The 24,930-nt window shown below is 59.7% G+C and overlaps 1 protein-coding gene across 1 annotated transcript; it reads right to left on the bottom strand.

Moving 5' to 3' along the window:
* Positions 1-409: 409 nt before the first annotated feature.
* CARMIL2 (capping protein regulator and myosin 1 linker 2) lies at positions 410-24,213 on the bottom strand (the record flags this gene model as incomplete). Its single annotated transcript, XM_082319066.1, has 40 exons — positions 24,135-24,213; positions 22,733-22,824; positions 22,551-22,601; positions 22,206-22,265; positions 20,780-20,901; positions 20,415-20,512; positions 19,741-19,811; positions 19,025-19,098; positions 18,150-18,225; positions 17,985-18,073; positions 17,556-17,650; positions 17,307-17,393; positions 16,954-17,063; positions 16,481-16,558; positions 16,041-16,117; positions 15,837-15,941; positions 15,531-15,600; positions 15,255-15,336; positions 13,588-13,684; positions 13,209-13,266; positions 12,500-12,672; positions 11,721-11,789; positions 10,971-11,064; positions 10,798-10,893; positions 10,215-10,343; positions 9,112-9,225; positions 8,811-8,986; positions 8,231-8,318; positions 7,680-7,796; positions 7,115-7,181; positions 5,696-5,973; positions 3,832-3,935; positions 2,969-3,374; positions 2,566-2,685; positions 2,195-2,231; positions 1,954-2,022; positions 1,375-1,680; positions 1,095-1,202; positions 685-795; positions 410-585 (listed from the first exon to the last, which is right to left on the bottom strand). Exons 1-40 carry the CDS (start codon positions 24,172-24,174, stop codon positions 410-412), a joined length of 4,470 nt encoding a protein of 1,489 aa, XP_082175192.1. The 5' UTR covers positions 24,175-24,213.
* Positions 24,214-24,930: the final 717 nt, after the last annotated feature.

The following is a 24,930-nucleotide window of genomic DNA, read 5'->3' as shown; positions in this document are numbered from 1 at the left end:
GAGAGGTGAAAGGGCCCTGGTAACACTTGCTAAAAATGGCTGGCTGCCAGCACTGCCGCTGCCTGCACTGCCTGCCCAGCTGCTGCCTAAAATCACCGGCTCCCCCTCAGCAGCCCGTGGCAGCAGAGGCCATCCCAGGAAGGCAATGCCATTCGGTGAATCCCGAGGGCTCCGGCATGGTCCCTGGGCACCCCTGCCCTCCCGGGCAATGCTGGTGGCCTCGCTGTTCCCGCAGCAAAAGGTGGGTGATGCCGTCGTTAGCCAGCCCTGTGGCCGCATCCACGCCAGCCCAGTATGGAGCAGACCTGCTCCCCGTCTCTGCTTTCCACACCCCAGCTGCCAATCACCCCGGCACCGCGTGCTTGCTTGCAGGGTTTTATTGGGAACAGTGCAGCGGCATGCAGGGGCTTCACTGTCCCAGGGCTGGCTCCCCCCGGCCCGGCACTGGGCGTCTTTGGTCTACGGCTGCTGAGTCTTGTGCATTCGCAACAGTTTGTGCCAGGGCTTGCGGCCGCTCGCCTTCAGTGCCTGCTCCAGCCTGCGGCTCCTCCAGCCCAGCATGGGACCAGTCCTGCGGTGTGGCACCTAGAGAGGTCACGGGTGCTGGCGTGAGCACAGGGGAACCCTCCATACCCCAACACCCACTTTAGCAGGAGTGCAAGGGAGGAGAGCATCGCATCTCACCTGCGGCATCCGAGGATGATCCGGGCTCACTCGCTGGCTCCGGGAGGGAGTCATGCTTAGTCCTCCGTTTGAACACAGGCGATCGCCGCAGCCGCAGGGGGACGGTGCCCGCTGGGGGAAACAACCCAGCCCTGCGTTACGGTGGGGCGCAGCCACTTGCCTCCTGCCTGCTTTCTGCCTGTGAGCCCAGGCAGCCAGGCTGCTGCCGGAGCTGATCGCAATGCCAAGTCCCCTCTAGGATCTTCCCAGTGTGGTAATGCCATCATCTATCACCCTGGCACTATGGGCAGCCACCTGCCAGCTGAGACAGGCAGCACCCCCAGGAACGTGGGATGCCACTGTGCCACTGCCTGCCTCCTCCAGTCTGGGGTGCAAGGGAGGTTCGGGGTCCCACTCCAGCCCCCACTTACTTCCCAGCTCCACTGGGCACTCGGGCTCCCTGAGCTGCTCCTCGTGGATGGACACAGCTCGGCGGCCGGTCCCCCATGGTGCTGCCAACCGCGGCGTCAGCCGGTTGTCTGGGAAAGCAGTGAGGAGGTGCCATCAGCGGGGAGCCTGCAGCACCCCGACCTCCTGGCAGCCCCCTATCAGCACCCAGCACTGGGTGCTTGGGTCCCTGCTGCCCTCCATTCCCAAGGGGCTCTGGGAACATGCCTCAGGGGACCCCGTCAGCAACTCGCACATGCCTACCTTCAGTGTCAGGCGGTGTGGGCAGGGGGCTGCCGGCACCCACCTCCCCACTGTGGCTGACCCTCCGCGGCAGCACTGCTGGCGTGCTCCTCCCCGGCCGCGGCAGGCTGCTGCTCCAGCCCTCCCGGCCCCCAGGCTCTGGTAGCCCACTGGGCTCAGCTAGGACGAAGGATCTCCGGGGCTGGTCAGAGCTGGTGCCCTGCGGCTCAGCGGGTAGCTGCCTCCCCAGGGCTTTCCAGGCTGGCCGGGGCTCAGCCAGGCCGGTGCTGGGCTCCATCACGGCGGCTGGGCTGCGGAAGGGTGCGTCTGTGGGGAAGGCAGGGCAGAGCTGTGGGTGCCCGGCAGTGACAGCCCCAGGGGATGGCTCTTAGTACTGGGTTTCCATTCGCCATTGCCAGAGTTGGGCACCCATGGGTGTAGGGCACCCTCTCAAGGGTGGGACCCTGCCCAGGTGCCCTTGCACACTAGTCCCCGTTAGCTCCGGTCCCCATGCAGCGCTGCTTGGTGCTAACAGAAGGGACAGAGCCCTCTGCCCTGGGGTCCAGTGTGACAACCCCCCAACACCCACTGGTGACCCACCTGTGGACACAGAATGCGTGCGTGCCTTCAGGGACGGGGGAGAGTCCACAGAGCTGTCCACGATGTCCCCTGCAAGCACAAGCCACCGGCCAGCATCAGTGCACTGGGGTCTGCCCCATGCCACCAGCATGGTGGGGACACGGTGGGACCCACAGCTGGGGGCCTGAGGGGGTCTGCCCGTGCCCACCCCCTGGGTGCCCAGCCAGGTGGGGGTCAGGGTGGGGAGGATGCAGCCCCTCACCGTCTGAGCCGGCTTTCTTGATCTCGTTGTCTTTGCTCTGCAAGAGGAAAGAAACATGGTGAGGGGGGTCAGGGTGGCAGTGCCCTCGGTGATCATGGGTGGCGGAGGGCAGGGTGCTGCTGGGCTCTGGGATGGGTGCAGGGGATAGGTGCATTCCAGGGAAGGAGGGACAGACAGACACCATGCAGCACACAGGAGCCCACATATCAGTCCCCTCGGAGAGGGTTGGGTGACAGGACAGAGGCCACAGGCAATGGTGGCACAGAGCTGGGTGCCGCTGGTCCTGGCCAGGGGAGCCCCATCCCATGGACCACCACCTCCACTTGCCCTTTGGGTGCAGGATCCGTCCCGAAAGCGGAGCTGGTCCTCACCTGCTGCTTCTTGCTCTCGGCAGTCGGGCCCTTGCTGACACCGATGCGGTGGAGCATGACCTGCACACGCTGCTCAAAGGAGCCGGGCAGCTCCCCTTCGCTCTTCTCCAGGTGTCTCTTCTGTGGGACAGACACAGCCCTGCCAGGGGCACGGCACCCAGCGCAGCACCCATCTGCCTGCTCGCAGGGCACCCAGGTCCCCAAACATAGCCATGCCCCCGGGAGGTGGAGGCATAGCTACAACCCAACGGGGATGTCCCCAGCCATCGCTCTGGTGTCCCCACATCCCCCTGCAGTGCCCGGCTGACCCCACCACCAGCACCCTTGGGTGGGAGCATCACCCACCAGGTGAGCCAAACAGCAGGGTCAGCGGCAGTGGCTCAGTGATGGTGACAGTGCTTACCTTATCATGCCTGACCCCCAGCGCATCCTCGTCCTCCCCAGATAGCAATATGAGCGACTGGGATTTGCCCTCCCTTGAGTACTTGGGCCGGATCCTGCGGGCAGAGTCAGGGGTCTGGCAGTGCTCGGGCTCTGCCCGGGGCTCGTCAGCGAGCCCTCCTTCCTCTGATTTACTCAGCGGCTTGCCCGCCTCGCCCGCCTTGCTGGGGGCCCGTAAAATGTCACTGAGCATCGAGCGCCGGCTCCTAGGGGCAGCGGGGCCACCCTCGGGCTCCTTCTCACACCTCGAGCCCCGGCTGGATTTGGGTTTCTTGAAGGCAAAAAAATTCCCAATTTTCTTCTTGAGGGTGCGGGAGCCGGAAGGAGCCAGAGGGGCTGATCCCAGGCAGGTCTCCGGAGCCGTGGGGCTGGGGACAGATGAAGGATTGGGAAAGGTGAGCTCTGGGTTGCTAATGGACTAAGGATCATTTTCCCCCCCCTTGCCCATCCCAAAGGGATCGATCCAGACCCCAGACACCCCACCTGAGATGATGTTGTCCCAGCAAGGGCAGCTGGTACCAGCATAGGACCCTATGGGTGCTGCCCCATTGCCTCCCTGCTATGGGACAGGCCCCACAGCCCCTCCCCAGGCTCATGGGAGCAGGGTGCTGGCCACATCCTGCTCCCCGTAGCCTCATCCAAGCCCTCTCCCCCCAGCCTTGCCCTTGGCGATGCCTGGGGCAGATGCACAAGCTCGGTGCCTGCCATAAGAAGTGATGTTTTCCCCCAGTATCCCTCTGGTACTGGGACCACCAGTATTTGCAGGGTAGGTGAAATCCTGGGGCTGGGTGGGTGCAGGGGACCCTGGGCACCCCCTGGGCTTACGGAAGCTCCTCAGGGATGAGCCTCTTGGCAAAGAAGTCCTCCAGCCCCTCGTCCACGCGGGTGATGCTCCTGTCCTCGCTGTTCTCGCAGGCCACAGGCTGCACCTGCAAGCAAGTGTGGCCGTCAGCCTGGCACAGGGCAAAGATACACACACACACAAACACGTGCTACCCATGCTTGTGCACCTACAAGTGGGTACCTGTGTGGGATGGGTTCTGGCACCCTCTGTCTCACTGTGCATCCAGCACAAAAGCCAGACCATGGTGTTATCAAATCAGCTGCATCCCAGCTCTGATCCTGCTGCATCCCTGGGACATCGGGAGCTCCAGCCCTCCCCAGGCTCCTGCCAGCTCCTCACCCTGCCTGTGCAGGCAGGGCAGCTCAGTTGCCAGCCCCCTGCATTCCACTGGGTGCCATGTCTGGGGTGCTGGTGGCTCCCGAGCACAGTGGCTGGGGTATGGCATCCGTATACACTCAGGTACCTGTGCATTACACACAGCTAGGTGCCTCTGACTCTCCTTGGTGACACATGATGACAAATCCTGCTAAAGCCCTCCTAGAGCTGGGCCAGGTCTCCGACCCCACTGTCCCGTGGGAGAAGCCTTTGGCAGGGATGCTTCCTTCATCTGAGCTCCAAGGAAAGGACACCCACATCTGCATCCTTCAGGCTGGTGCTCATCCTCAAGTCCAACCTTGGAGTGCCACCACAGCCTGCATGAAGGCCACCCTTTCCATCCCCGTGGCAAAGTGGTCCACACCATGGCCAAGCCTTCCTCGCCCCGGAACATGGCACCGCATCAGTGGCTTCCTGTCGATGAGAGGGAGGTGCTTCCCCATCGGTGGCATTTCAATCCATAACGACTTTTCATTACGGCTGGATTGATGCCACTCAGGAGCCATTCCAGCCATCCGAGATCTGCTTTCCCTGTCACATCACATTCATCAAAGCCTGTCCTTGTGCAAGGCTTGGCCAACCCTGGGTGCCAAGCGTGCCCATCCTGCTGCGGAGAGATGTGCCAAGGTGATGGCCCCCAGGCCCTGCCTGGCCCCTGCCAGACTCCAGCATCCACCCTGCCTGTGGGAAACAGCTCCTGCCTCTCCTCCAGCCCCACGGCAGCGCTGGTCCCACCATGGTCCAAGGGTGCACATCACCATGGCTGTGAGAGCCAGGGCTTTCCAGCAGGTGGAAGGATCCAGCTCCATCACGGTGGCATGGGGACGAGGTGATACCGGCAGGATCCATCCCTGGGGTTGGTGATGGAACCAGACTCTACTGACTGCACCCAAAAGTTACTTTTCCTTTGGGAAGGGGGCTGCGAAGGCAGGAGCCCCAGGTGCTCATCCTTTCAGTGGGGGGGAGGTGAAACCCACCCTCCTGCAGCCAGCAGAGCCCTACCAGCATCACTGGGAGCCGCAGCAGTCACCAGCGCTTCGGGGACGATGGGTTTTGGATGGGGGGAGCAAATTGGGTGCAGGAGGAGAGAGGCAGCCGGAGCCATTGCCAAACGCGCTGGCCCTCTGCACCCAAACTCTGCGGGTTTTTTCATTCCCTGCTGACTCTCTGCTGGCTCCCACCGCTTGGCATCTCCCAGCAGGCAGCAGGAAAACGGATGGATGATTTCCCTGCGCCCCCCCCAGTCCCCCTGCCCATCCTTTTGGGCTGCCCCCTTCCTCCAAGGGGGCTCCGTCAGGGGCTGAAATGCAGGATAATAAACCAGCCGCGGCTCCGCGCATCTCATTTTCCTGCCTTGCAACAAATACCGACTGCAATAATTCACTCAACTGATAAAAAAAGGGGGAAAAAAAAAAAAAAAAAACACCAACAAATCCACCCTCCCTCCCTTGCCAAGCATCCCCCCCTTACATTCGGTTTGCTGGGCGGTTGCTTGTGGCGGCGGTTGGGCCGGGGCCTGGCTTTGGTGCAATGCTCCAGCTTCTCGCCGGCGGTCGGCAGGTCCATAAGGGATCCGGCGGTGGTGGCGGTGGCAGGCTGCATGGAGGGGAGCGAGCTGCTCGCAGGCTCAGCATCCTTTGTGGAGGCAGGGCGTGCCGGCGGCGCGGCGGGGCTGAGTGACGGCGGCGCCCGGTGAGCTCGGAGCCCGCTGGCGTCCCTACCCGCCACCGGCTCCAGCTCCGAGACACCTACGAGAGGCGAGAGGGCCCTGGTTGGCACCCAGCCTCGCCAGGCCTCCCCATCGTCACCACCACCACCACCACCACCTTCGCCCACGCGTGGAGGGTCGGCGGGGCTCTGGCTGCATTGTGCCACAGCCGTGGGGAGGAGAGCGCGGCTGTGCCTGCCGAGATCTTGTGCGGCAGCCCCTAGGGCTGTGGCTTTGCGGCGTAGCCAGAGCCTGCCACGGTCCCCAGAGGTTTGTGGGCAGGGGAGGGGTTGTGGGGGGGATGCTCTGGCAGGGACCGAGCCAACCGCCACAGCCGGCAGTGGCTGTACGGCACAAGCTCTGCCAGTGCTGGCCCAGAGAGCAGCACCCTCAAACACACCCCGTTTTGCTCTGCAGGCAGCTCCTCAGCCTGCCTCGTTACCCACTGGATGGGTGTCGGGATGCTGCTAGGCTCAGGGACATCAGGAGTCGGGATGCTGCTGGGCTTGGGGACATCAGGGGTCCCCTGGGGACACCTGGGTGCCAGGCGCTGGGGTCTGGTGTGAGCTCTGCTTCAGCCAAAGCCAAATATGCATCACAGCCAAAGCCCCGAAAAGCAGAAATCACCCATCAGCTGCTCATTGCCCCCAGGATCCTGCCCCCTGCCCCAGGCACACAGGGCTCTGTGGGGCAACACCAGCGGCGGAGAAGCCTGGGGCAGCTCAGCACCAGCAGCAGGAGGGCCTGTGGGCAATGTCTCCTCCCCTGTGCCAGGTCCCTGGGGTACTGGGTGGGTTGGTGATGCCCATGACTGGGGTGGTCCCTGTGATGGTGGAGGGAGATGCCGTGGCATCTGGAGTCATGGACAAACCTTCCACCCCTGCCTGGCTACATGGGGAGGGAGCTCAGGGCATTTACCCTGCTACCCATGGGGCTGAGCCAGCCTGCCCCCCAAAAACAGCAGAAGAGCAAGCTCAAGGTGAGCTTCGCCTGCAGACCCATGCCACGGCTTGGGAGGCGCCAGATCCCTGCCAGCCTCTGCCTGCAAGCCTGTAGCATCATCACAGATGGCGCTGCCCCTCAGATGGCTGCTGCGAGCCCCCCACCCCTGCCATGCCCTGGTGACGGTGGCACAGCACACACCGAGCTGTGGCTAAGGGAAAACCGCGCAGTGGCCTTACTTTTCACTGTTGGCGTGGGCCGAATGCTTCTGAAATGCTTGTTTTTCCTCCGCAGGGCCATCTTGTACTGCAGGGAGAGAGGGACAGTGGTGGCTTTGGTGTTGAGAAGCTGGCCATGGTGAGTGGCATCCAGCGACAGCTGAAGCCAGCCAGGCTTCGCCCAGTGATGGGTGCAGTCCCTCCATCACCGTCAGGGCTGCACCCCCTCATCTTGGTCCAGCACTGAAACCACCCATGATGCCAGATGGGATGCTTTCCCAACTGGGACCTCATGCTGCGCTGGACCCCAGGTCCCGAAACAACAGACAGCCGGAGGGGCTGTGCAGCCAGGACCAGCCAGGCAACCACAAGGACACGCTCCCAGTGCTGGCAGGGCAGGCAGCATGGCTGGGCAGGCTAACAGTCCCATTTCCCAACACTAATTGCCTTAGTGCTGCCCTGGGGGAGTGCCGGGGGTGCATGTACCCAGAGAGGTTGCGGTGTTAAGCCCAGCATCATCCGGTAAGGCGGATAAAAGGCAGTTATAGCGCAGGCATCACACGGTGGCAGCGGGGTCAGACCCTACCTCCTCCGCAGCAAGGTCCAGAGGATTCCTGCCCCTCGCCAGTGCGGTGGCATCATCCTCAGCCGGCTCCGGCAGCAGCGCTGGGAGGTCGAGCCCCTGCTTGGGGAGGCTCTCTGCCTAAAACCATTAGGAAACACTTAAAGTATCCCAGGGGCTGAAGCGCGCCCGGCCGCCCTGTGTGCTCCGTGCTGTTCCGCTCCCTACGTGGGATTTGTGAGCGGATTTAGGCCTGATTAGCCAGCTGCCAGCCCCGGGGCAGCTGCCCCACGCCTGCCCCAGTGCACGAGCGGCTGGTGCCTGGCTTCACCCCGGCACCCCCCGCCACACGACAGCTCCCGGAATTCGCTCAGGACGTTAATGCTGCTGTGACCGCACTGGGAGAGGATTACCTGGGAGAAAAACCAGCCTGGGTGGGAATTGTCCCAGGCTGTCCCAGACAGCAAATCTGTGGTCATAGCATTGGCTGGTGTCTGGGCAATGCTGGGATACCGAGATCCCCATCCCAACCCTGCATCCCCATCCTGCATGGGCTGGCATCCCCCAGCACTCACCAGCTTGCACTGGGCAACAGTCAGGTCTCCCAGCACGGCATCCACAATGCAGTCGGCCACGGCGGCTGTGACAGACAGCTTGATTTCACTGGGAGCAGAGAGAGGGGTGTCAGGGCCAGCACTCACAAACCCTGCAAGCTATGGGGCCAGCCCCTGCAGGGAGGGCCTTGCTGGGGAGATGGATGCTCAACCATAGCACCCAGAAGGGCACCCAGGGCATGCCCTGGGCTCCAGCTCGCTAGGTGCATGCTGCTGGAGCAGGAACAGGAGCATGCAGTGGCTGGGATGGAGGATGTTGAGTGCATCCCCCCCATCGATGCTTGGGGCTCCCCTCTGTCAGCCATGGGGATGTGCCTGCAGGGATATCACCCCATGGGACTTCCCAGCTCCCTAGGGACACATCTGAACTGGAACTGAGCAGGAAGCAGAGCCACAGCTGGGAAAACACAGCAGCAGGACCCAGCACACCACCACCATGTGGGGAGGGGAACAGTTGGTAGGGAGCCCCCAAAAATCCCCATCTGGCCCCGTGGGTGAGAGCCAGCTGCTGAGCAAGAAGGAAGAATGGCACGTCACCCACTTCAGCTTGCTGAAGACATCGGTGATCATCTGGTCCAGGACGGCACTGAGGTTGAGGTGGTCCTGGAGGTAGATCCGCTCTGACATGGCATTAACCAGCTGGTCCCTGATCCGGCTCTTCTGCACCACGGCTGGGCAGAGGCTGTGAGCTGTGTCCAGCACTGCCTGCATGATTGCCTGAAGTTTGGGGAGGAAAGGGGAGTTTTCAGGGTCTTTTCCATCAGGATTCACGTGGCTTCCAGGAGACACCATGTCCCTCATTCTTGGTCCAAGACTGACAATCATCCCATGTGGGTGCCCACCTGGATCTCCCGGCTGCAGGTCTGCGATGCTTCCTCCGTGAGACACTCCAGCTTGTGCTGCAGCTTGCCATTCTGGTATGGGGTATTTCCTGCTTCGTACAAGAGGGGCAGGATCTGCCATGGGAAGAGAGACTGTGGATCATCCCATGGTACCTCATCCTTTCTTTCCATCCTTCCATGCACAGCCTGCATCTGTGGCTGCCCCATGGAAGAACATCGCCTGCATCAGCTGGGGAGACCCAGTGACCTTCTGGCTTTGCTGGGTCCGGGTTGGGCATCCTGACCCCTTGTGATCCCTGTGTTCCCCCAGCCAGACCCTCAACTGCTCCCCACCACTCACTGGTCCTCCTTCCCTCCCTGCACCCAGCCATGCTGCTGCCCACATCAGGGAAGATCCTTTCCCATCCCTTTCACCATCAGCACTGTCCTCTTAAATCCTATTTCTGCCGGATTAAGTACCCAGGGAAGTGCCAAGAGAGTAGGGAAAAAGGAAAAGGAGGTGTTTTGAAGAGAACTAGAGGAGGAGGAGGAAAATGTGAGATGGGGAGAGAGAAGTGGGACCAGGAGGATCAAACCAGGGGTGACGGTGAGAGGAGCTGCCCAGGCAACGTGGTGGCCTTCCTCACGGGCTGATGGAGCATCCTCACTGCTGGGCTGCATCCAGCCAGGGTGGGATGAGGGTGCCCCAAGGAGGAACACTCCAGGGATGTGGGGAGTGTTTCTCACGAGTGTGGGCATTCGTGGGTTGCAGGGTGTGCCCAAAGCCGGAGCACCCACCTCCCCCAAGGAGGGGTGCACGAGCAGGGGGTGCCCTTGCTGAAGAGGGCATGCACTTGTAACCCATAGCTCCCAGCGGGTCTGCACACACCTGTGTGCATGCACGTGGGGGGATTAAGAACATTTTTGGACTTGTTCTAGAAGAGGATTCAGAAATTCACAGCTGTTCTTTAACGTTTTGCAGTTCAGTGATATGCATCTGTTGCATTGATGATTCTGGTGTTCCCCAACTGCCGGTTAATTACGTCATTAACTAATCAATAACCTACTTTGATCCTGAATTGAAGTTGGGCGAGCTGAGGGGGTTCCCCACATGGCGGACTCACACTGATGGAGAGGTTGGCGTTCCTGATGGCCTCCTCCGCACAGAGGATGTCTGCCTCCACCTCCCTGCCCGGGCAGGCGCTGAGGATGTCGACATGCTTCTGCACGCTCAGGCAGATCTCATTCACCATCTGGAGTGTGGAGAGGCTGCATCACGCACTGACGCCGGAGCAGCACTGCCAGTTCCCCTCCTTGCTGTGACTTTCCCAGAGAAGGATGTGCTGGCGCTGCCCGATGGGACAAGTGGGGGCGCAGCAGGTTACAGCCCCCAGAGCATCCCTGCCTAATAACTGGAGATGCCACATGGCGGCAAGCGTGCACAGGGAGCTGGGAACATGCTGCGCGGGGTAGCGTAGTGGTGAGATATCCCAGCGTTGCATATGCATGAAATGCATGGATGCAACCAGGAGGGTTCCTTGGAGATATCCTTTCTGCCTGGCCCCACTCTCATCCCTCCGAACTGCTCTGCCCTCCACTAAGGAAAGGTGAAAAGGGGTTTGTGCTGCTTGCAAGAGCTCACACAAGCTATCCAGGGTTGTTTGGGGCAGGGAAGGGCAGCCCCATGCAGCAATTTGGCCAGCAAACCTGTTCGGAAGAAGTGGTGAGGATGCCCTGCTGCAGCCGGAAGGTCTGTGCAGGCAGCGTGCGCCGCAGCTGATTCCTTGTCAGGCAGGACTGGAGCTGCAGCAGGCAAGAGGCCATGAGCAGTGGGTGTCGGTGGCACCCAGCCCTGCGCCCCCCAGCCCGCGTCCCCCCACCTTGTGCACCGCCTCCTCCGTTTTCTCGGGGTTGCTGCGGTATGCCTGAACCACGTCGCTCATCGGCAAGGGCATCGACTTGAGGGTGTAATTCCTGCGAGACAGCGTGGGGGTGAGTGGGTGCTGCCGGACCCCTCGTCAGCCTCATGGGGCTCATCCCTGCTGTGCATTTCCCCACAGACATAACATCAGTCCAGAGCCCACCTGACAGCAGCCCGGACATTGCCCCAAGGTCCAGCCCTGGAGATGGGGACGGCAAAACTCCGGCCATCAGTAAACCCCAGTGGGGTGGCAGTGACCACCCACCCAGGCTCTCCATCCACCCTTCTTTCTTTAGACCTCCAGAGAATCTGCACAGCCAAACACCAGACCCCGAGTGTGCTCTGCAGGTGGACAACTTCTACCCATCTTGCATGGGCAGGGAGGAGAGGACCATCACACCTCCATCAACAGCAGATCCCCCCATGCTTGCTGCCTTGGGTGACACGGGGCTGTGCTGGGTTGGGATGCAGATCCCAGGGGAGACTCTGAGGCCAGTAACAAAGGTGCCATCACCGAATTGGTGGCAGGTTGCTTTGCTGGCTGCAAGGCCCAAGCTGCGGACCAACTCCCTCAGGACCTGTATGCAACTGCGTGATGCACTTGCTGCTTCAAGAGGACAAGAGGCCCTGGGGATGGTAACATCCTGGTGCCAGGGGCTCTTTTGCATGGCAGTAGCAAGCCAGGAGGACCAAGCAGATCCTTCCTTACCTCTCCAAAGCTTGAGCCACCTCCAGGAGTCCATGGGCGGTTGTATTATTCCTGTCCCAAACCACGGTCCTGCAAAGAGAAGGACATGATTGAGCCCTGCCTGCACCCAGGCAGCCCCGAAGTGGGTGCCCACCCACTGGATGCCAGGAGAAGTGAGCCCAAGGCTGACCCCAAGCAGCATAAAGCCTAGAAATGGGGTTAAAAATCTGAATCTCAATATTCAAAACCTAAACTTTGCAAGGAGCTGTAAAGTATGTGGGTGCCTGGAGGGAGTGAAGGGCAAGGCGGACACGGTCAGGCACCATCTGCTGGCAGGGGCAGATGTCCCTCAGAGGAGCAACCCTGGCTGGAAGACCCTTCCCCATCCCCTGCAGACACCCCTGCCTTGCCTTTGCAGGCACAATGTGGTCAAAAAATGGCATTTTAGGAACTGATGCCAGAGCATGGGGTGAGGCCAGTGACTGCAAGGGGTCGGCTGCAGCATCCCAGGCTGTACAGGAGCCTGGCAAAGAGCTGGCAAGTGCCAGGGCAGGGATTGAGCTAATCTCTTGCCCTTCACATGTCCCCTGCCAGCACTGCCAGATGACTGCCATGCGAGCAAGATACGGTCACAGCATCTGACCGTGCACCAGGAATGGTCCAGGGCCGTATCCGTGGTCACCAGGAGCCAAGATAAGCCTCCTCTGATGGCATCAGCATCACAACCAGGACCACCGTATCAGAGCCACCTGGCACAAGGTGGGAAGGGCACCCACAGGGCGACGTGGACCTGCTGCTACCTGAGTTTTGTGTTGATCTGCAGGGCCTTGGCTAGCATCTTAGCCCCCGTGTCCCCCATGGCATTGCCGCTGATGTCCAGAGCGATGAGGCTGGTGTTACTGCCCAGGGCACTCAGCAGGACGTTGGTTCCCAGCTTGAGGCGTGATTCAGCCACAGACAGGGACTGGAGAGGCTAGAAAGGAGACAAGGAGGGGGAGAGGTGGCCAGGACACGTCAGGATGTGTGTCACCCTCGCAGACACAGCATCCACCCCCATCCAGCAGCTGCTGCGGGCACCTGGTGCTGGTTTTGGAGAGCCCAAGTCGTGCTGAACCCCAAGAAATAGGAAGGCAATGGGCGCTTAGGCAACACTCTGGATTTAGCTCAGATGACTGGCAGGCAGCGAGGAGGAAAGAGGGTTTTTTTGGAAAGCTGGGCTGCAGCCAGGTTACACCAAGCATCTCCTCTGTGCCTTTAGCCAGACACAGGCTCCCGCTTTCCCAGATGAATGGGAACAGTTCTCGCTTCTCTGTATGAGCATCTGCTTCAGATGGAGGAAAATAAGAGCAGAAGGATTTGAATGGCAGTGGGAGGGAGGGAGGTTTGCTCCCAGCCTGTGCTGGGAGGGATCTGGACAGCACCCTGGCATGAAGGCTGCACGGTGGTGGTGGAGGGTGACCGAGAGCACGGTTGGGACAGCTGGGGAGGTTAAGGGCAAGCCAGACTTACGCAGTCGTCCTCCTGGGTGAGCTGGACAATGCGATGCAGGACATCCAACAGCCCCTCCCTGTGGGAGAGGCAGCGCGGGGGTTATACACTCATCCCCCATGGCCACAGGGGCAGCTGACAGAGCTCCGTCCTCCCTCCTGCTCTTGCCTGAAGCTGTGACCTGTCCCTGCAGTGCCTACGGTCCCACAGGGACTGCGCCAGGAGCGGGTGGTGGTCCCCCCACGGCCCCAGGCTCCCCATTGGGTTGGAGCAGGCAGGACGGGCAGGCAATCCCTGGCATTTCCGACCAGCCCATGGGCTTTGGATAGGGAGAGAGAGTCGAGGTGGGTGCATGGTGCCAGGATGGCTCCTGGTCCGGGTGCTGCGGCTTTGCACTTACTTGGATTTGATGTTGAAGTTTTTCCCCAGAGAGACATGCCTAATGGACTTGCTTCTGCCAATGGAGAGCACCAGTGTCACCATGTCAGGGTCGAAGCCTGCAAGAGATGGGAGACACCCACTGGGATGCTCCAAGCAGTCCACAGAGATGGCACCAAGGTGGTCCCTCACAGGAGACCTGCAGAGCCACCAAGCTGCCACTGTGGGATGGTGGAGAGGTGCCCAGGGCAACTCCTGAGCATCTTCCTCCTCTTCATGGCTCCCCCAAGGAGACCGAAGACCTGTGCAGAGCTGGGGTCCCTGAGGAATGACCCCAGGGAAGGAGCACCCGCTCTGGGGACTCCTGCTATTTGGGGTGCCAAGGCTGTGCTGAGCCATAGCAAGTGCTTATGGAGCCAGAGACGGTGCTCGCTTTCTGCCATCCTGCAGGGGTGTGCCCTCCATCACCTGCTCACCACCCTGGGCAACATGGGAGGAGTTCTTACAGCTTGCAGGCAGCTGCCTGCACTGCCACCCTCACGGCTGCAGCATCCCCAGGGAATCTCGGCAAGCAAAGGTGACATCCTTCCCACAGGACAGGGACGTGAGCAGAGATCTGCTCGCCTGGCCACTCTGCCAGCCAAGGGCAAGAGGTACCAAGACCCACCTATTGTACTGTCCCTCCTGCATGGAGCTGCTCTACTGGGAAAGCCAAAAATAGAAACATATTTTGGCAAAGGTTGGCTAGAGATTTGGGGTAAGAGAACAAGCTTTTGGAGCACTGGTGGCCTGAAGAGGTTTTTAAATCACATCAGCTTTTCCAGAGCCATCTGGCTGTTGAGGAGCTACATGGTCTGCTGTGATATCTTAGCAAAGTTGCTTTAAGGTTTGAGGCCTTTTAGGTGAAATTAAGAGCTGGCAGAGGTGATGCTTAGGATTACTTGCCCATGGCTTTGGAGGCCATGGCAGGACAAGGTTAGCAGCAGAGGCTGCAAACTCCTGCAGAGAGGTGGGAAGAGTTTCAGCTAAGGGAGACCATTTCAATGCTTCAAACCCTGAGCTAGCAATGCAAGACCACCTCAGATTCAGTGAGCTGAAGAGGCTTGTACCAAGAAAGATGTGAAACAAAAATTTTTGGCAAGTCCTGAGGCTGGAGGGGATGTAGAAGTCACCCCCTGCCCCGTGCTGGAGATGCTCTCTCTGAACAAGGGGATAGGCAAGGGCCACCACTGCTGTCCACCACAGGATGCAATGTTGGAAGGTGATGGAAGAGGCCTGGCATGCTGGGAAGGACATCAGCAGAAGGAGAAGAGCACATGTAAGGGCTGCCTGCCTTGGGGAAGGCAGAGGGGTGGTTGGTTTTGGGGGTAAAAAGCCATAAAAGCCTGATGAGGTGGTAATTTCTCAGGCAGGAATCCACTGGTGGTCATTGGGTGCCTTCATCCTCATGAGACACAGCCGACAGTGCTGCAGCTTCTGCTGCTGAAGGACTTTTACAGGTGAGAAGTGCAGTTTCATGTTGCATTAGCCAGTGCGATCAAGAGGCAGGCAAGCGCTGCAGACCCTACCCATCTCCCTGGGGACTCCTCACAAGGTGCTGGGGCTGAGCTGGCCTCTGCGAAACAGCCCGCAGTGGCTGGACACACAGATGGAGAAGATCTTCTCCCAGGTGGGGAAAAAGAAACCTACCGTTGTCAGACAAATCCAGGTCACTGATGGAGCTGGCGTCAGGGATGAGATCCTGGATGACTTGGGCCCCCGCTGATCTCAGCTTGGAAGAAACAGCAAGACATCAGTACAAGGGGAGGCGCCGAGCCCTGCAAATGAGATCCTGCCGTCGGGAAGGTCACCCCAGCCCCACAGCGGACAGGGCACAGACCTTCCTGCACAGGGAGCAAGCCCCCTTGACTGCCACAATGGGACCCCCTGGCTGGACCCTGGCACCCATGGGTGCTGGCCCCTCACCTCACAGTTGCTAAGATCCAGGCGCAGGTCACTGATGTGACTGTTGTCTGCCAGCCCTTGCAGCAACGTCCTGGAAAAGTCACCAAAGCCACCCATTGGTGTGATCAATGGGGGCACCAGCACCCACCATGGGACGCCCCTCAACAGCCCCTCACAGTGGAAGTGGGGTGCTGGAGAAGACATCCCTCCCAGAGCTCTGCCTCCCACAGCCACATCCATCCTCCCCACCAGCCCTGAGCGAGGTCCCCCCCCGACCATGCTCACCCCAAATCCATTCCCCTCAGTGGACTCACAGCCCCACCTCACCTCACAGCATCTGCTGGCAGCTTGGTACCTGCCAGGGAGACATGCCTGAGGGCACAGGCCTGGCTGAAAAACTCCTTGATGTCAGGGGAGATGGTTTTCACCCTCCTGATAAAGACAGGAACAACATGGCATCATCTGCCACCCAGCACCGTCTACCCACCTGGGTACCGCACTCCCCTCCTCTCCGCTCTCCTAGGGGCTTACTTGTGGGAGTACACATTTTTGGAGAGATCCAGATGGACGAGGCTGGTGTGGCATCCATGGACCAGTGCTCCAAAGAGCTGCCAGGGTGGGGATGCGAGCCGTGTTGAGGAGGACCCAGTCAGTGTTGTGGCCCCTCGCACAGCCCGGGGATGAATGGGTGATGGTATGGGATGAGCTGTGAGAGGTGCTAAGGGGGTCTGCCCCATGCTGGGGGTCCCTTCTTCCTCCTGCTGAACCCTGAGTCCCCCAACTCGCCCGTGGCAGTGGGCGCAGAGCAGGGCATCGCTGGGTTGGCTGCTTGCTGCCTTACACATGCCCTGTGTCTGCAGCCCAGTGCCAGCTGGGATGGAGTGGCAGCACCCCATAGCAGCACAGCATACTTTTGGGAGGGGGGCTGAGGTCAGGGTCTCGCTGCTGGGACCCCCTGCACAGGTACTCACAGCATCCAAAGGGCAATCCGTGCCAGCCAGGCTGAGGTGGGAGAGTGAGTGACACTGGCAGAGAAGGCTCTGCAGGTTCTGTGGGCAGAGAGGGCTTAGCAGCTTTGCCCAGGACCCTGACCCCCTCACCCAGCACCCTGCAGCCCAGAAATCCCAGCTCCAGCCTGCCTCCTCCCTCCTGCTGAGCACAGGCATGAATCCTGCAGAGAGGGACCCAGCCCTGTGCCGCTCGCTCCTGGGATGCCTCCTTGCTCCAGGTGGCATCTCCCACCGTCCCGCAAGGAGATGCATGGGAATGTGCCCAGTGCATCCTCCAGCTGCCCCTAGGTAGGCAGGGAGGCGTCACAGCTGTGACTTCCCTGTCCCTGGGTTGCTGCAAGGCCAGGCACAGACCCCAGGAGACCAAAGCCATCCAAACCATGCTGGGGACAGAGCCCAGATGGTGTCACCCCATCGCAGCCCTGGGCACTCACGCTGATGTCATCCCCAGCCAGGGTGCCAGGGTTTCCGGAGAGGTCCAGGTGCCGGAGGGAGGGTCCGATGGCTTTGTTATCTGTGAGGGCCTTGCATAACGTGCTCATCCCTGCTTGAGGAGAGGGAGAAAGATGGATGTCTGTGGGTCCCCTGCACCAGGAAGAGCCGTGGAGCAGAGGAAGGGGCTCTTTCATAGAGCTGGGCCAGCAGGACATCATAACCTTGAAGATGCCCTTTCCAGAGTGTCCCTGCAGCCCCTCCAGCCACCACTTTGGTGCCAGCTTGTCCCCAAGCACTGCTATGCCCAGCCTCCCAATGGCGCCCAGGCAGGGAGTGGGATGCTGGGCTGTACCTTTGGCAGTGAGCATTGTCCTGGCCAAGCTGAGGCTCTGCAGACCCTTGGGACTCTTCTCCACGTGCCGGCTGAAGGCAACGATCCCTGATGAAAGAGCAGAGAGCCCTGAGTGGCCATGCCAGTGCAGGTGGGTGCCCGTCCCACCCTGAGCTACAGCCCTCGGGCAGGGGGCAGCTGCCGGTGGGACCCAGAGTTGAACATCAGTTTTCATGGGTGGAAACTCATCCCAGCCCAGAAGTTGTGTACCTCTATCTTCCAGCTGGTTGCCAGCAAGGTTGATGGTGTGCAGGACAGAGTCAGGATGGTTGCTGAGCGCCTGGGCCATCCTCTGCACAAAGTCACTGTGGGGAAAAGGGCCACCCATCTGAACAAGCTATGGCCACCTCCAGGAGACACAGCTGCCAACCCTGTAGCCTTATGGGGACGTGCCACCAGCACCTGCCCACGTGGCAGAGCCAGCTCCATCTGAAAGCAGAGCCTCTGCAAGGGTGGGTGATGCCCGCTGGCCTCCAGGCTACTAACAGTGAGCTTTATGCTGCGGAGGGGATGGGGCACCAACACTTCCCTGGCACACTGGTCCATGGACCCCCTGCTCCATGCACATGAAGGGAGAACCACCAGGCTGCCAAGACGCTGCTCATCACCACACCAAGACCCTGCAACGCCTTTGCTTACGCTTTCAACCCGCTGTTTTCCAGCACCAGCTCCTCCAGCGTCACCGATTTGCTGAGCATGTAGAGCAGCTGCTCCGAAATCTCCTGGTTCTGGCAGGGGAAAAGAAAGCCTTTCTGGAAACCTGGCCATCTCTGGCGTACCCACCACTGCGGCGCCAGCACTCACCAGCCTGAAGTCCTTGCAGGAGAGCTTGGTGAACCACAGGTTGAAGGACAAGGCAGCGATGCTCAATGCTACGTCTCTGCAGGGTGACAAGAATGAGGGAGTCGGGGGCCAGGCTGAGCCAAGCCTGCTCCCAAACGGGTGCCCCAAGACACCCAACCCTGGGGTGTCCCAATGCACCATTCAATGGAGCAGGACTGGGGTCCATGAGTTTAAAGCAACCCACAGGCACAAGTCAGCTTCCCCAGGTTATTCCCTCAGGGAAAATAAAATTAATCAAAATATTTGCATGCTTCTGTCAAACACACTTATTTTTGTTAATCCTGAGCTCTCGTGTAAAGAACAACACAGGTTTTGCTTGAGTGGAAACAAGTTTCAGCTGAACCCTCGCTCCATCTTTCTTGGGATGGAGACATGGCTGAGCCTCACGGGGAAGACTGAGCACAACCAGAGCTCATGGCCCCACTACGAGGTTATAACCCCGTAACAGCTATTTGTTATATCTATTTCTATATGCGAGGGGGGGCAGCATGGCTGCTTTGCATAGGGAAACACCTGACAGCCACGAGCTGCCAGAAGGCACCGTGACATTTGGTTTTCACCTCTGTAAGCAGCTCGCAGGCTTATTTAAGTGTTAAAAATGAACAGGGGAGGCTGCACGGCCTCTTGGGTCTATTGCCCCATGGGACGGGGCTCATTGTGTTTGGTGCGGGGGCGCGGCAGCCTGCAGATGTGGCGTCCTTGGAGCGTGTAAAGCGATAAAAGCTTCTAACACAAGCGGAGGAGTGTTTTGGGCCGCCGCTGCTGTGGACAGGGAGGATGGGGACAAGTGCTGGCATGGCACGAGGCACCACACGCGGCACGGCCAGGGGACTCACCGGCTCTCCAGGTGGCTGAAGTCCAGCAGGTTGAACTCCCGGCAGTCCTGACTATGATAGATGTTGTCCACGTCCTGTCCAGATGGACGGACACACGGATCAGGCTCAGCACCTGGTCCTGGGGAGGGCTCAGGTGCCCAACGCTGCTGGAGGTAGCTGAGCCCTCGAGGACCCTCCCCTGGGGAGCCCCTTGCCTAAACCCCAAGCTGAAAACCTCCCCTGGCACTGCAGCTGGCTGGGCACATGTCCCAAATTGGTGGAATGGCTTGGTGGGTCTTGGACCCCTTCTGCAGGGACTGGCCAGAAGAAGGCAATGCATCCCCAGGCTGGTGGGAACGAGGGTGTGGGGAGAGGTGGGCTGGAGTCGGTGTCCTGCAGGAAGAGGGGGACAGCTGGTCCTGCTGTGGCTGGGTCCCAGCAGGGTTCTCCTCTACTAGGGACACCCAGCAAGGTCCCAGATTTCCAGGGCCTCTCCTTACTTGACAGTCTGGGAAACAACCTGGTCCAAGGCATCTCATCCCTACCTGCACTTTGATTCCACCCCACCAAGAAGCAGGGGGCACTCAAGCCAGGCAAAACTGCAGTTCCCAGCTCTGTGATGTTCCTGGGATGTTCTGGGTTGCTCCCAGCCCCAGCAGCCCTGTGATCATTCTGCTTCCCTGCCTACCAAGTGGTACACTGTCATTGTCTTTTCTCCATGGGACAGACCAGCTTACCCACTGGATCTCCTCGCGGAAGGCAAAGCCATTGTAATCACATAAAGCAGCGTAGGTCTCTGAAAACCCCCCTACAAAGAGAAGGCAGTCTTGGTGGCAGACCTTCCCACAGGAACATGGAGAAGACCTTTGGGGAGGGCAGAAAGCAGGAGAAGGATGGTGGAGGCTCTCCTTTCCCTCCTCAAAGGGGCCAGAGTGTCCTGTGTGGTCTGCTGCCAGCCCAAAAGTAATCACACAACTTCAGGGGCTGCAGCTGGCTTTGCTTGATCCATGTAGATACCAGGCAAGGTGCATTGCTATGATGATAATGGAGGTATCCTACTCCAAACCAGGCTACAGGAAAAGCCCCTGGCTCTGCGGCGATGCCATACGAGGTGGGTGGAAGCATCCACGGCTGCATGTCCTCATAGGTGGACACTGAGCATCCTTGCCCCACAGCTGTCTTGCTCCTTTCTGGGGGAGCTATGTCCCCTCAAACCTGCTCCTGCCGCGTGGGATGGGGTGGGCCGGTGGAGAGCAGATCCCACTAGCAGGGTTCCTTCTGACCTAAGCCACCACAGGTGTCCTGCCAGCAGAGCTACTGTTGATAGACACTGGGCTGTGATGGTCCCCAGGGTGCTCCAACCCTCCTGGTCCAACGTGGGGGAGATGTATAGGGAGAAAAAAGGGCTTACCACAGGGCCCGGGGCTGCTCTGCAGCATTTCCTCCAGCGAGTCCGTGATCTGCCGGATCCTCTCGTACAGGTTGGGGGGGGAGTTCTTGAGCAGTGTCCTGGGGAAGGACCAGAGGGGTGGTGTGGTGGTGGACTGGGAGAAGAGCATCCCCGCCACTTTATGCTTAGCTACAGCCCCTGCATGTGAAGGTGGCCAGAAATATTCTTCCCAATGCAATCAGGGAGCAGGGTCTGGCCTCCATCAGGGTGGTTTTCTCCTGTTAAAAGGTGCTAATTGTGAACCCATCCCATATTTAGGGTTTTTCTGAGCCAAGAGTTTGCTCTGGTACCTACACAACTACACCTGAGGAGCAGAAGACCCTTACCCAGGTGATGAGTCTGGAAAGACCTTCTTAAGTGACATGGTGACATGGATGACAATTTGCTCCAAATCATCAAAGGACATGAACCGGAAGGCATAAGATGCTGCATCCGTTTCTATGACAACCTGCGGAGTCCAAAGGATGGGAGATGCCTGAGCGAGCTGGCAGCACACAGCGTCCCCAAGCCCCCAGACACAACGGTGACAGCCACCAGCTTCTCACTGCAAATACCCAGCCACTGCTTCAAAACCCAACCAGAGCACTATGAGCACAGGGAAGGCTGCAAGCTGCAGGAATTTAGGATAAAATACATTCAAGAGATCATAATGTGCCAGAATAAGGCATCAACCTCCACAAAATTCAAGCTAACACAAAAGCAGCCCAAAGCAGGGGGGGTGAGAGTCGCCTTGACTGTCTGCAGCAGCCGCAGCTGGGAGATGGAGGTTTCCTCCCTGAATTTATCTAATCGGGTTTTGAGGCTTTTTTAGCTTTCAATTCCTACCAGAAAAAAAATCCCATGGCAACACGCTCCCTGATTTAATTACGCGCTGATTGCGGCGTGGGAGCGAGATGACAATTATCTGCTGGCACCGCGCAAGGATGGCGCTTCCGCTGGTGCCCAGGGCTGTGGGAGGCAGCGGGGCCTGGCCCTGCCTGCACTCTGCCTGCAGATTAATAACCCCTGGGCTTTCCATATCCCAGTCAGATGTCTCAGTCCCCTCCACCCTGGGGTATCAAGCCCCAGCACCCCTTGCTTTCTGCCCAGTTCCTCTTTATTTCTCTCCCAGAGCTCAGCCACACAGCCTGCTGAGCAGCAGAAACCCTGTTTAGAGACTGAGGCTGTCATCGCTGATGATGCTTTAACAAGCAAAAGACAGACAAGAGGTTAATGAGAACCACAGCCCTTTCAGCCAACACATCCAAGCCCAGGCATCCCGTTCCTCTCCTCCACAGTTCCCACCCGCTGCACCTGCCCTATGCACACGCCTCTCTCTAAGAGGATTAATGGGGTTTAAAACGCCCTCCTGCTAAATTTGGCTTCTCCTTGGTAAGCCAGCAGCTGTTTGTCACCTTGTCCCTGCCGAGCAGGAGGTGCCATGGCCAGGCTCTGCCTGCAGCTGCCAGAGGGGAAGAGGCGCAGGCGCCCATGCTTGCCCCCAGCATCCCTGGGTGCCTCCCTACACCTCCAGCACCGAGGGCGATATCCTGGGCAAGGCCATAAGAGGATTTCGTTAGCAGTGTTGAAGAGATAAATAACCCTGCGGAGCTCTCACAGATCATCATCTGTGACCCTCAGCGTGCAATGGGGGGCCAGAACTCCCCCAGACCCCACGGTGGGCTCTGGGCCAGGGTTTGCCATGGGGGGAGGTGGGCACAAGGTGGGGTGGGTGCCCAGGCTGGGTCTGCCATGGGTGTTGGTGCCACTCACCAAGCTGGGCTCTCGCACCGTCATCTCCCTCACCTCCAGGAAGCTGAAGCTGCTGTGAACCTGTGGGTGAGAGGAGTAGGATTAGCCCCAGCGCTGATGGAGAAGAGAGACCCAAGGGTGCCCCCCCAGCTCCTACCCTTCCCCACGCTGCGGGCCGTGCCCAGCCATGCCCCCCAGCCTTCACCAGCCCCCCTCCCCTTGACCCCATCCTCTTTCTCATCCTGCTCCTGGGGGCTTCTCCAGACCTGATGGCCTGGGCGACCCACGGCTGTCCCACAGGACACCCACCCCAGTGCCACAAGCAGCCATGGGGCTCTACTGCAGCACAGGGTCCCTGGCACTTACCCTCACTGGCAGCATCACCGGCAGCATGTAGGCTCGCCAGGGGGTCAGCACCTAGGCAGGGGAACATTGGCGTGACAGGGGACTGGGGTGACATGTGAGCCACCCCTGTCCCCTGCTGCAGCCACGAAACGGCTGCCTGGGGAAATGGGGAAAGCAGGAACCAGGCCGGACTCTGCACGTACCAAGATATAGTCGTCGTACTTGGATTTCACCTGCAGCTGGATGCTCATCACCAGGAGGACCTTCTTTGTCCCCAGGAAGGCGGTGATGCCCTCTGAAAAAAACGGTGTCCCCATGAAGTGAGGTGGCTGAAGCCACCCCTGGTCCTCTCTCACGTGCCCTGCTGCCGTTGCGGACACTGTCCCCCATGTCCCCGCCTGAATCAACTCCTCTCTATCCACACCCAACAGTCAGACCCTGGTTGCTCTCTCAGCGAAGCCACGCGCTTCTTCACCAGCTCTGGGTCTTGTTTACTGCTTGGGTGATAAATCTACCTCCTCATCGGCTTCTGCAGCCCAGGCTGCAGCCTCAACCAAGCACAGGGCTTTAGAATCACCGGTTTACGCTGCACGTGCTGCCTCGCTCACTGGGAGCTGGCAGAGCAACAAAGAGGGTCCTGGTTTCTCTTCCTTCCTTCCTTCCCAAATTTACCACTGGGGAGCAACTCAGCACACAAGTCCTGCTTCCCCACAGTGCAGCCAGGGATATATTCTGCTTTTGCATTTTTTCAGCAGCTCTCCTGGTTGTGACGTGCATGGGTGGTCGTGTGTCCCAACCTCCCCACATTTGCAAACTGGTTGCTTCCACAGTTGCTGTGGACCAGTGCAAGCATTGCTCCTGCCTGCTGCCTCCTGCCTTGAGCATTGCCTCCCCGTCTCTCCTGATTCATGACTCTCACTCGGAGGAGTGAGACAAGAACCACAACTGCCCATCGCCATGCAAAGCAAACCAGGTTTTTGCAATGATGCCGCTCTCTCTGGCCCTTGCTGAAGCTATCGAGAGCCCCGCAGGTCCGGTGGCTTGAGCCACATGTCCCCAGGGACCCATCCTGGTAGAGCCCCACCTGGGGCTGTGGGGACACAGCAACCCAGCTCCTTCCCACCCTGCTGCAAGCCTCAGTGGGGCCGGTGAGGCTGAAGGACCCCGAGACCTCTGCAGCCTTTTGCTTCTTCAATCAAATGAGTGAAGGCTGGGATCAGTGGTACTTCACACATCCCCTGCATGGCTGAGGAGCTGCCAGGGACCCCTAGCTGGCCATGGGACCCCAAGCCCATGGGAGTGAGCAGCACCAGGCTGCACCCACAAACCAGGCAGCAGGAGCCATAGAGAACCATGTCCTTGAGGATCCAGCCTCTTCCCTGGGGATGCTTTTGGCCCAAGCAGCATCCTCAAGCACGCGAGCTTTGGGGGCAAGAGCAGCCCTCGTGCCCCAGACCCTGCTCAGACCCCCCTGAACCACACCTGCTGCCGATGAAGAACCCGAAAGTGGCTCTGCCAACCCCGGCACAGCAAATGGGAGCCGAGCAGGCCCCATACCAGTGCTTTCCATGTGGCATCGATGCCCCGGCACTGGGCGATGCTTACCTTGCAGCTCAGCAGGGATCCCTCCAGGGGACACGGCCATGGTTAGGACCACAGGGTCACCCGCCCGGGGATGCGGGTGTCAGGGCAGCATCCTTTGGCGCCGCGGGAAAGGCACCCTGCTGGGAGGAAGCGCTGAGGTTACCAACCGGCAGTGCCGCTGCCTCGGCACCTCCTCCCCCTCTCAGCGCTCGGTGCCTCTTCCTGCCCCGTCAGGCGAGATTTACCGCCTGAGCAAGAGAAGTGAAATGAAAGCGACAGCGCCCACGGCCCACCGGCCCTGCCGGGAGAAGAGGGCATCCCTGCCCAGCGCTTCTCCTCCCGCATGGCTTCACCTGGGCAAGTAGGACACCTCACCAGTGCCTCCCAGCCAGTAGCAGCAGCATCTCCCCATGGCTCCAGCCATCAAGGGTTGAGGGTCCATGAGCTCTTCCTGCCCTGCAGCCCCCTGGGGTGGTTCATGGGGACATATTTCTGCCTGAAGATGGCCAGTGTACATGAAAAGAGCAGCTCCACCCTTCCCGGCACCAGGAGGTCAGTCCAGCCCCATCAACCTGCACCGAGCATCTGCAAGGGGAGTTAGTGGGGATGGATGCCAGTGCCCACCGCAAGGTGTTTCACCAGAGGATGGGTGCTGGTGCCCACTGCAGGATGCTGCAGACAGGACCAGAGCAGAAATGCCCCAGGTGTCATGTCAAAATGACAAAACTACTGCCCCAAAGCAAGGATGAGAGGCAGAGGCTAGGTGGCCTCCTTGCAGCAACAGGAGTGAGCACATCAATCACTCTGCTCCCCAGTA

The sequence above is a fragment of the Platalea leucorodia genome (genome assembly GCF_965183815.1).
Source record: "Platalea leucorodia genome assembly, chromosome: 8".
NCBI classification, from domain to species: Eukaryota; Metazoa; Chordata; class Aves; order Pelecaniformes; family Threskiornithidae; genus Platalea; species Platalea leucorodia.
This window is presented reverse-complemented; position numbering and strand designations above follow the sequence as displayed.